This window comes from Alligator sinensis, unplaced genomic scaffold (assembly GCF_000455745.1).
Source record: "Alligator sinensis unplaced genomic scaffold, ASM45574v1 scaffold338_1, whole genome shotgun sequence".
Taxonomy (NCBI): domain Eukaryota; kingdom Metazoa; phylum Chordata; order Crocodylia; family Alligatoridae; genus Alligator; species Alligator sinensis.
This window is the reverse complement of record NW_005842719.1, coordinates 419,164-431,039: the sequence shown is the minus strand read 5'-3', so window position 1 is coordinate 431,039 and position 11,876 is coordinate 419,164. Positions and strand designations below refer to the sequence as shown.

Below are 11,876 nucleotides of genomic sequence, written 5' to 3'. Positions count from 1 at the left end.
GGCATAAGGAAGAATTTCTTTACTGTCCGAGCCCCCAAGGTCTGGAACAGCCTGCCACCAGAGGTGGTTCCAGCGCCTTCATTGAACACCTTCAAGATGAAACTGGATGCTTATCTTGCTGGGATCCTATGACCCCAGCTGACTTCCTGCCCTTTGGGCGGGGGGCTGGACTCGATGATCTTCCGAGGTCCCTTCCAGCTCTGATGTCTATGAAATCTTTTGTGGCTGAAGGTCTTACTGAGCCTTACTCAGAATGCAGGAACAAACCATCCCGATGTGCAGGAAGACTAGCAAGTATGGCAGAAGACCAGTTTGGCTTAGCAGGGAACTCTTCAGTAAACTAAATCACAAAAAGAAAACTTCTAAGAAGTGGAAACTGCCTAGCCAGTCAGCCCCCAGCCTGTACTGATGCACGGGATCTTCCATCCTAAGAGCAGGACTTTGCACTTGTCCTTGTTGAACCTCACAAGGTAACTTTTGACCCAATCCTCCAATTTGTCTAGCCCTGCACTCCAGTGTATCTACTACTCCCAACAGCTTAGTGTCATCTGCAAACTTGCTGACGGTTCAGTCTGCCATCTTCCAGGTTGTTGATGAAGACACTGAACAAAACCAGCCCCACCCCTGGGGCACTCCACTTAATACTGGCTGCCATCCAGACATCAAGCCATTGATTACTACTCTCTGAGCCTGATGCTCCAGCCAGTTTTCTATCCACCGTACAGTCCATTCATCCAGCCTGTACTTCCTTAGCTTGCCTGTGAGAATGCTGTGGGAAACCATATCAAAAGTCTTGCTAAAATCAAGGTACACCACATCCATTAGTCTCCCCGCATCCACAGAGCCAGCCACTTCATTATAGAAGGCAATCAGGTTGGTCAGGCATGACTTGCCCATGATGACTCTTCCTAATCACCTTCTTCTCCAAGTGCTTAGAAATGGATTCCTTGAGGATCTTCTCCATGGTTTTTCTAGGGACTTGGGTTAGACTGACTTGTCTATAGTTCCCTGGATCCTCCTCCTTCCCTTTCTTTAAATATGGACACTGTTTGCCCTTTTCCAATCATCTGGGACCTCTTCTGATTACTATGAGTTTTCAAAGATGATAGCCAATGGCTCTGCAATCACATCAGCAGCTCTCATCACCCTTGGGTGCATCCCATCCAGCCCCATGGACTTGTACACATCCAGCTTTTCTAAGTAGTCCCTAACCTGTTCTTTCACTTCCTCCCCAAACTGCTACCTGGTGCACTAGTCCGAGCACTGACCTTGCCTGTGAAGACTGAGGCAAAAAAGGCATTGAACACTTCATCCTTTTCTGCATCCTGTCGCAAGGTTGCCTCCCCCATTCAGTAAGGGACCTATGCTTTCCCTGATTCTCTTCTTGCTACTGACATACTTGTAGAAACCCTTCTTGTTACCTTTCATGTCACTTGCTAGCTGCAACTCCAGTTGCCCTTTGGCCTTCCTGACTTCATCCTTGCATGCCCGAGCAATGTTCTTATATTATTCCCTAGTTATTTGTCCAAGTTTCCACTTCTTATAAGCTTCCTTTTTGTGATTTAGTTTACTGAAGAGTTCTCTGCTAAGAAAAGTTGGTCTTCTGCCATATTTGCTAGTCTTCCTGTACATCAGGATGGTTTGTTCCTGCCTTCTCAGTAAGGCTTCTTTGAAGTACAGCCAGCTCTCCTGGACTCCTTTCCCCCTCAGTCTGGCTTCTTGGGATCCTGCTCATTAGTTCCCTGAGTGAGTCGAAGTCTGCTTTTCTGAAGTCCGGGGTCCTTACTCTGTTGCTCTCCAACTTTCCTTTCCTCAGGATCCTGAACTCCATCATCTCATGGTCACTGATGCCTCAGTTGCCATCCACTACTACATTCCCCACCAACTCATCCCTGTTTGTGAGCAGCAGGTCAAGATCATGGCCCCTAATGGCCAGGAAGTTGTCCCCAGTACTCTCCAAAAACTTCCTGGATTGCCTTCGCACTTGTGTATTGCCCTCCCAGCAGCTGTCAGGGTGATTGAAATCCCCCATAAGAACCAGGGCCTGTGACTGGGAAACTTCCACTAGCTGTTTTGAAGAAAACCTCATCCACCTCTTCCTCCTGGTCTGTGGTCTATAGCAGACCTCCACAACAACATCATCCTTGTTGTTCTTCCCTATGACCCAGAGACTCTCAACAGGCCTATCTTCAGCTTCATACTGGAGCTCTGAGCAATCATATGGCTCTTTTACATAAAGTGAAACTCCTCCTCTGCTTCCCTGCCTTTGCCTGTCCTTCCTGAACAGTTTTTACTTATCCATGGCAGTACTCAAGCCATGCGAGCTATCCCACCAATTTCTGTTTATTCCAATCGCATCATAGTTCTGTGATTGTGCAAGAACTTCCAATTTTTCCTCCTCGTTTCCCAGGTTCCATGCATTTGTGTACAGGTCCCTGAGGTAAGTAGTTTATTGCCCTGATTTCTCAGGAAGTAAGAGAACACCTTCCTTGTTGCCCCCTCCTGCTTGCTCTTCCTCCAGGTCTCTCACTTCTCCACTTACCTCGGGGCTTTGGTTTCCATCCCCCGGCAAACCTAGTTTAAAGCTATCCTCACTAGGTTAGCAAGCCTATCTGCAAAGATGCTATTCCCTCTCTTCATCAGGTGGATCCCATCTCTTCCCAGCAATCCTTCTTCTTGGAAGAACATCCCATGGTCGAAGAAGCCAAAGCCCTGCTGGCGATACCACCTGCACAGCCAGGTGTTGATCTGCAGGATGCAACTGCTCCTTCCCAGGCCCTTTCGTTTGACCGGAAGGATCGCTGAGAACACAACCTGAGCCCCAGACCCCCTCACCCTTGCACTCTGTAGTCACATTTGATATGCTTAGGGTCTTCCCCGGCAGTATCATTGGTGCTCGTTTGGTGTAGGAGTCAGAGTGCCAGATGAGCCTCAGTCCTTCTCTGACATCTTGGATCTGGGCTCCAGGCAAGCAGCAGACCTCCCAAGATAACAGGTCAGGTTGGCAGATAGTTCCTCCATCCCCCGCAGAAGGGAGTCTCCAACCACCACCACCACCTGTTGCTTCTTGGTGGTGGTGGTCTCAATCCTTTTCACCTTGGTGAGGCCTGGCCTGTCTTCCTCCACCAATGGAACATGGTCCTCCCTCTCTGCTGCTAGGGTTTCATATCTGTTCTCCAGATGAACAACTTCCTCCACAGTCCCAGAGGTCTCCTCCAGCATCGAATTGATGATCTCCTCATGGCGGAGGATGCTTCGGAGCCTCACCACATTCTCCTGTAGTTCTCTTGCCTGTTCCCTGAGAGACACCACCAGGAGGCACTGCTGACACTGCAGGCATTTCCCAACCTGGCCATCACTGGAGGGAACCTGCAAGCCACAGCCCCCAAGGTGTCAAACCTGGATCTGAGTGGAAGCGTTGATGGTGAGCTGTCCTGCCTGGACAGAAGCCTCACAGGTGCAAGCAGAGGCAGTGGCAGTGGCTCTGGCACTGCAGCGTCCTCTAGCCTTTTTCCTGGGTCTCTTAATCTGCCTTCTCTCATACTGTTCTTCTTCCAAGCAGACCTTCCCTAGCAAACTCACCTGGAACTGGCCTGTTTATTTCTCGTTGGCCCCAAAGGGTTCCTTTTTTTTCCTGCTTTCTCACACATAGCTTGAAAGACTTGCCCCTCAAAAAAGTCGGGGAGGGTCCACAAACTGGCTGGGGAACTGGCCTGTGAACTGACTGGTCACCTGGGGAGTCTCCTTTTATACCCTGCTGCACCTGGGCTGGCTCTGCCTTCTTGTTAGGGCTTCTGTCAGGCCCAGGCAGCAATCACTCAACAGTCAGCAATTGCTCCCAGCATCTCAGAGCACATGCCCCAAACACGCACAGCCCACCGAACAAACACTCAGCAAAACAAAGGCACAGGCAGCTGGATCACTTACCTTCCCTAGGCAAGATCTGGTGCCTGGTTTCTCTCTCCCTTCTTCCTCTTGCCCCCATCTACTACCCGCAAACTGCTTACCCTGTTTGCAGCCTGCAAACTGCTTAGTATATGATTTGGGGTTTTTTTTCCAGTTTCAAGATGGTGAAACCCCCCCCACATTACTTCTGAGGCAGGGGGAGGGACTTCTCATAGAAAAGGTCAGGGGTTAAGAGCAGGACTTCCAGTCTCAAGGTGGGACCAGGGGGTGGGACTGCCCATGCAGCCCTTGACAGCTCACCAAAATGCATTAAGCAGCCCTCCAGCCAAAATAATTGCCCACCCCTGCTTTATACCATTGAAAGCTTTCTTTGTGTAGCCTAGGTAGCCCTATGACTCTAGTTATAGTACTGTGGAACAAATTAGCATGTGTTTCTATACTATTGATATATCAAGGTATCCTTTGCCTCTGTGTCTCTTCCCACTGTTCTGCTTATCTAACATGGGACAGACTAAGATTTGCCCCGGGACAACTTCTAACCCTAGCAAACCTGAATTCCCCCTGCTTTCAGACTAGATCTTGCAGCTCCCAGTTTATAGGAAATTTCCCTTTGCTGTATGTAAAAATTATAGGCCCCTTCTGCAAAAGAGGCAAACCTGAAATTATCAATTGCTCTGAAAATCACCTGTACCACAGGCAATCAGTAAGGTAAAGAAAGCTGAAAAAAGAATTTTGACTGGACTAGCGTACTCTACACTGTCAAGAGTTTTTCTGCAAGCAGCTTCTCAGATTGCACTACTGGTGGTTATCCCATCTTCTGTCAGCTGGTGGACTAGATCACCCAAGGGCTTGAGATCCCTAGACAAAGGACTTTCTCCCAAGGCTTTGCTAATAAACCTTATTTTCCTTTTCATTCCTGGAGGAACGTGTGTATATTATTCAGATAACTTTCTCCTTCCAACTGTCTGTCAGGCCAGGTGTCACTCCTGATTTACAATTATGTTTAAGAAATATAGAAATATGTACATCTTTCCAGGCATAGGTTGCTAATCCAGTTTCTTTAGCTGTGACTTTCTCAAGAAAGAGAGACTTTTTCTTATTGGTTCAAGGGATAAAAAATATGACTCTCTGTATGAGATATTTTCTATGTGTTTGTCTCCTGAGAATGACTCCCCCATAATAGGTGTTTGAATTTTAAAATCTAAAAAAGCAGTTGTTCAGGATAGGTCTCCCTCACATACACACTGCCACCTACATTCCTGGTTCATTGATATGCATAGCCATTCCAATTGTGAACTCTGAGTTTAACTTCCCTTCTGAAAGACAGAATTTCTTTGCAGTATGCATAGTTTTTGTTAGGTCTGGTGTTAGGTCTGGAACTTAATTTAGCAACCCAGTTAATGACTAATTCCAGTCACACTATAACATTCCAAAAATATATTTATATCAAATAGTACCATTTAGACAAACGTAAGAATGATAAAACTGAACATAACTTAATCTTCTATAGATTAAAACCAAATAGATAAAAACTATAGATAAAAACCGAAATCCTAGATCAGTAAATCTAATTTGAGATAATAGCTATGCATGACACTACACAACCAAAATCAGCCCTTCATTTGTGTAAGTTCATGACATACTATTGATTTGTTCTTCTTTAGCCAATCTGTGTTAGCACGTGTTCTGACTGAAAAGATCAGGAGCAGTATGCCGTTTCTCTTTCATGTTTTTTTCAGTGCTTGCTATCTTGTAGTTTCCTCTGTATTCCAACTCTTAACGCAGGTAGCTAAGAACTAGGGCTGTGTGAGACTTTGGACCGTGCTTCGGACGCTTCGGCATCTGAAGCAGCATGTCTGGATCGAAGAGCTGGCTTCGCTAGGCTTTCTGAAGCAGTTCAGAAGCTCCGTACTGCTTTGGAAAAGCTTCAGAGCCGCCTTGGAGACCCGGCCATAGGGAATAATGGGGAATCAATGAAATATCTATAATTTTGTTGTTTTTTGTCTGATTTGGATTAAACTTGCAGGGATGGTAGCCTCTGCTGAGAGCATGAAGCCTGCCAAGTTTCAGGAAGATCGGTGCAGGGGTTTGGGTGGAACTGCACCCCAAATTCTTGAAAGCAAAACTCATGTCATGTGTGTGTGTTAAGCCACAATGGGGTCAAAACTGCAGGGGTGGTAGCTCCTGCCGAGGCCATGAAGCCTGCCAAGTTTCAAGGAGATAAATTCAGGGGTTTGGGGGTAATGCACCTCAAGCTGCTGACAGGCAAAACTCAAAACCCTCTTGGACCCAGCCCTGGTGCACTGAGCAGGGAGGGGGTGGTGCTGGGCTCCAGGGCCCAATCCTGGCTCGGAGAACTTGATCTGGCTTGCAAATTGACCCTAGGCCATTTATCTGGGCCACAGGGCCAAAAGGTTGAGCACCATTGGCATAAGAAAACATATTTGCTTGTGATTTTCTCAGTGTAAAAGGGAATTCATTTTTATGTTCTTACTAGGTTCTCTTGGAACAAGATATTTTTCATCATTCCTTAATGGCATGCTGTTTGGAGATTGTACTGTTTGCATATAGCTCACCACGTACATTTCCTTGGATCATTGAGGTTCTCGATCTCCGACCATTCTATTTTTATAAGGTAGAAACATTGTTCTTTTGTAAGTTAGCTACAAACCTTATTAGTGTTACCCTTTTCTGCAATCACACCAGAAGAAATCTTTTTAGACTGTTACATGATAACATGTAAGAGATGGCTAGGAATAAGTGGATTTTCCAAGACTTGTTTTATAAATATGGAGGAGCAACTAATAAGAACAAGACATAAATCTAACTAAAAGCAGGAAATGATGGTATTGTATGTATATATCCACAAAATCACTGATTCCTATGTCTTTAATACTGTGTAATAAAATCCTATGAAAAATATAATTCTATATAGATCAGTGAAGATGGATAGAAAAAAAATAGGTTTTTGTCAAGTCTTCAAGTGAAACTTGGTATTGGATGTAGAACAGCTAGAGCAAATAGAAATGGGAAAGCTGGTCAAGACAATGTAATTGCAGAAGAGAATTTTCTACAAATAGTGGAGACAGAGAGATGCACGCAGAGCATTAGATGAACAGAGGGCTCAGAAAAAGGAGTAGAAAGATTGCATGGTATGTTAGGTCTTGAATGAATGCTGTTTTAGTGTAGTTAGAGATTAGTGGTGTGAGTTTTGCTTTTTGTGTATTATGATTAAACTGCTTCGTTGTTTTTTAGGTGATTGAAGTATTGATTCGGTCTGAGGAAGGACTCTCTAGAGACATGGTAAAGCACCTCAACAGCATTGAGGAACAGATTCTGGAGAGCCTAGCCTGGACCCAGGATTCTGCACTGTGGAGTGCTCTCCAAGCCTCACAAAACAAAGTCCCAACTTGTGAAGAAGTATGTTGAAGGGAAAATAATGTTCAGAAAATGTGTGTCATTTTATATGGCTGTCCTTTACATGGCCTTTGCAGAATACTAATCAAATGCAACAGTTTATCCAATACTGGAATAGGAAGGCTAAAAAACAGTGTTTTGGACTTGACCTGACTGGTCCCTTCCAATTCTAAATTCCTGTGTTCTATGGTAAAAAATATTTTAAAATTACAGTTCACAGTATGAATAGGGAGGAAAAGATTTTTGTTATCTCAAATGCTGGCATTTTTTATTTTCCCAGGTAATATTCCCAAATAATTTTGAAGCTAGCAATGGAGGAAGTGGGCTAGGACATCTGCCTCTGATGTCAATGTCTCCTATAATGCATCCGCGGGTAAAAGAGGTTCGGACAGATCTTGGTGGGAGTTCACGAAGAGGTAAGGTCTTTTTTTATGTTTGGTGTACATAATATATCAAATTACTGACAGAAGAGCCAATGAAATCTTGAATATCAGTGAATTATGTTTGTTAAAACTGTACAGTCATTTGGATTTTTTACAAGCTATGGAAAAATACTTCCTCTTGAACGTGGTTGCCTTGTCTTCATTAGAGCATTAAGTGGGTTGCATTTCACTATATGAAGCGCCACTCCTTATGTGCACATTACCTACACTGAATTAGCACAAGATAAGGCTTTCTGCCTTACACTCTAGTTACTGATATTCTTTTGAGAGCTAATAGCTTTATCATGTCATGCTGTTCTTATTGCTTCACCATATCACTTTACAATGTGTTTCTCCCTGGTTATATTTTTGCTCTTTCTTCATAGCGGGGGTTATGTGCCCATTGCATGGGCTTCCCTGGGGGGCAGGCACTTGGCTCAAAAACATTGCCGACCCCTGGCCTATAGAGCACTTCGCTGGTGCTCTGTTGCTGGTTTGTCCCATAGTTTTTGGTTTCTCATTTTTTCTTTCTGTATAAATTGCTAAACATAAGACTTTTGTAATATCACTTTTCTACATAAGCAGTTGTGGCAGGTATCACTGAGAAGTTTGAGTAGAGGCAAAATGACTTGGATCTCTCCCGCATGTGAATATGTTTGAGAACTTATGCGTTAACTTGCAGGAGAGAAGAAGAATATGGTCCAAACTGTTTAATTTATCTCTCTAAATATGTACATTAGAAAAGGGTGAACTATTTAAATGGACATTTACATTTTTCTTTTTTTGACTAAAAGGCAAAGCATTAGAGTTGCATTGATACATTGGTCCGATATTGGATTGGCACAGATATAAAGAAAATTGACTGTATCAGAAATTAGCATGATTTAGCCAATAAATGCCCGTGCATGCATGCAGACGCAGAGCAGCATAGCACGTAGGCAGCGAGGAGCATAGCCTGGCAGCTTGAAGAGCTGTGTGCAGCTGGTAAGTCTGTTGTGGTGGAAGGGGAGGGGGGTGGGACGGGGCACGGTGGTGGGGAAGAACAAGGCCCCTGCGGTGAGGAAGGGAGGGAGTGGGGCTGGGCTGGGGCTAGGAGAGGTGCTGCTCAGCTGGGACAGGGAAGCGGGGGGTGCGGGGCAGCTCCCACTGCTGCACACACCCTGGGAGGGCATTTGGGGGGGGCGCCCCCAGATCTGCATGGGTGGGGTGGGCTGCCGCTGCAGTCTGGGGCTGGGGTTCAGGGCTGCACTAGGCTCTTCTCATTACATGTAGGGGGTGCTGGAAGGCGGGGTTGGAGGGGCTACAGTGAATTTTGGGATGGCTGCAGCCCCGCCCATATCCCCCTCCCAGTGTTGCCACCACCTACCCCAGGCACAACCCCAGCCCATAGGTACAGCCTGCCCTGCCCTGTGCAGATTCAGGGGCACATGCCCCGCCCCCCCCCCGTGCCCTCCTGAGGTGTGTGTAGCAGTGGAGCTGCCCTCCCCCCACACACACCTCCCAGATGAGACATGGCTCTATTCCATGTCAGCCTCAGTCCTCCCTCACCGCAGGGCCCTTGATCCCTCATGCCCCTTCCCTCCTCCCTCCCCTTCCACCACAGTAGACTTATTGACTGCACACAGTTCTTCAAGCTGCAGGGCTGCATATCAGAAATTGGATTGGTATTGGCTGATATGCTTCCTTAAAAATTGGCTATCGGTATCGGCCCCCAAAATCTCTATCGGTGCACCCCTAGAAAGCATTCTGTCTACTTGACCTTACAGTCTGTCATTGCCATTCAAACGGCCTCAACAACATGTTTTAAAATGGTGTAAATGACCTGTACATTGTTTGTGATTTGTTTTAAGTGGCTGGACCATGGAAACATGTGGACAGGTACCAGTTATACTGGTGTAGATGTTGCCTGTCCACAATCTCAGATTAGCCATTTACTTAGGGCAAACTGTCTGTGATCTGGTCCCCTACCACCTGGTGGCAAGACTTTTGTAGTAGCCACCTATTTCATGCAGGTGCACTAATATAGAATCATAGAAAGTTAGGGATGGAAGGGACCGCAGGAGGTCATCTAGTCCAACCCCCTGTAATCCCCAGGTCCTTTTCTGAAGAGCTGCTGCCCAGGCCGTCAGCCCCCAGTCTGTACCAGTGGACTGCTCCTTCCCAAGTGTAGGACCCTGCACTTGTCCTTGTTGAACCTCATGAGGCCTCCCCATACCCATCCTCCAACCTGGCCAGGTCGCTCTGAATCCCAGTCCTGCCCTTCAGTGCATCCGCCATTTTCTCCAGCTTGGTGTCATCTGAAAACCTGCTGAGAGTACACTCCATACCATCCTCCAGGTCATTGACGAAGACACTGAACAAAACCCATCCCTTGGGCACCCTGCTTGGAACCAGCTGCCAACTAGACATCGAGCCATTGACCACCAGTCTCTGAGCCCAGTGCTCCAGCCAGCCCTCTGTGCACCTCACAGTCCATTCACCCAGCACATATCTCCTTAGCTTGCCTACAAGAACGTTGTGGGATACCATATCAAAAGCTTTGCTAAAATCAAGGTACACCACATCCACCAGTCTCCCTGCATCCACAGAGCCAGTCACCTCATCACGGAAGGCAATCAGGTTGGTTAGGCGTGACCCATCCCTGGTGAATCCGCGCTGACTGTTCTCAATCGCCTCTCTTTCCTCCAAGTGCCCAGAAATGGATTCCTTGGGGATCTGCTCCATGACCCTTCCAGGGACCGAGCCAACCAATGGGTCTGCAGCTCCCTGGATCCTCTTCCTCCCCCTCCCCTCACCCCACCCCCCAACATGGGCACTATGGTTGCCCCCCTCCATCCACCTGGGACCTCTCCTGATTGCCATGAGCCCCCAAAGATGATGGCAAATGCCTCCACAACCACACCAGCACCTCCTTCAACACCCTTGGGCGCATCCTCTCTGGCTCCATGGACTTGTACACATCTAGCTTTTCTAAGTAGTCCCCAACCTGTTCTCCCAGCACTGAGGGTTGCTCACCTCCTCCCCAAACTGCTGCCTGGTGCAGCAGCCTAGGAGATGACCTTACCTGTGAAGACCGAGGCAAAAAAGGCACCAAGCACTTCTCTGCACCCCATCCCATCACAAAGTTGCCTCCTTCATTCAGCAAGGCACCTATGCCCTACCTGATCCATCCTCTTCCTGCCACCAACGCACCTGTAGAAACCCCTCCTGCCACCCCTCATACCACCGGCAACTCTAATTGCGCTCCACCTCCAAGCAACATTCCCACATTCTTCCCTAGCCATTTGTCCAAGCTTCCGCCCCTTAAAAACTTCCTTATTGTGTTTTAATAAGTTGATACTTAAGATCTCTTGCCCATACTGACCTGAACTGCTAGCCTTTTTGTTCCCAGCTCAAAACTCAGGGCCTTCAGCTACAGAAGAGGTCCTAGATGACCTCCTGATGTTCCTTCCCGCCCTAACTTTCTATCGTTCTATATGTGTTTGCATAGTGTATCTAGAGGCAATTGCATAATAGCTCAAAATATAGTCTTACTCTTGTATATTGTGTGTATGGGGGGGGTAAAGGGATATATGTGGGGGCTGTGTGGTTGAAGAGTGGGTGTGATGGTGTGGTAGGTATGTATGTAAGCTGTGGGTGGGGTGTGTAGGGGAGGGTGGGTGGATGTGGGTATGGGGGTTATGATAGAGGAGTGGGGGACTGGGAGTGTGTGGGTGTGTGTTGGGGGCATGGTGGGAGGTAGGAAGCCAGCCCCAGCTGTTCCAGCCCTACAGTAGTGAAACTAACATTGTGTTGGTCAGTTTAACTGCTCTTGTGCATCTTGTTGGGTACCAGCAACAGAAAACCAAGACGTTGGCAGCACATAGGTCAAGGAATAAGCCAAGGGGAGGACTCAGGCTGAGCAGAATAGCATGGTGTTACCAAATTTGCCCATTACTTTGGGGTGTGCTCATTTATTAGGGATAGTTTCTAGGTTCTTGGTGATTCTGTCAATGTGCTGCTTGTGTTACTATACGGAGCTGTATCTCTCCTTTCTGCAAGCCCTCACCCCCAATGGAGGACTCAATCTCAATGGGACTGGGTTCCTCCAGTCACCAAATCAGTCATACACACAAATACACACAAATTAAC

The 11,876-nt window shown here is 46.9% G+C and overlaps 1 protein-coding gene across 2 annotated transcripts in view; it reads left to right on the top strand.

The window, feature by feature from the left end:
• RBL1 (RB transcriptional corepressor like 1) overlaps positions 1 to 11,876 on the top strand; it is a 79,852-nt gene that overhangs the window by 37,843 nt on the left and 30,133 nt on the right. For both annotated transcript variants that reach the window (XM_006034285.3, XM_025216271.1), the window contains 3 exons: positions 6,404 to 6,541; positions 7,162 to 7,326; positions 7,604 to 7,739. In XM_006034285.3, the coding sequence (XP_006034347.1) occupies positions 6,404 to 6,541; positions 7,162 to 7,326; positions 7,604 to 7,739 (439 nt within the window). The remainder of the gene's footprint in view (positions 1 to 6,403; positions 6,542 to 7,161; positions 7,327 to 7,603; positions 7,740 to 11,876) is intronic.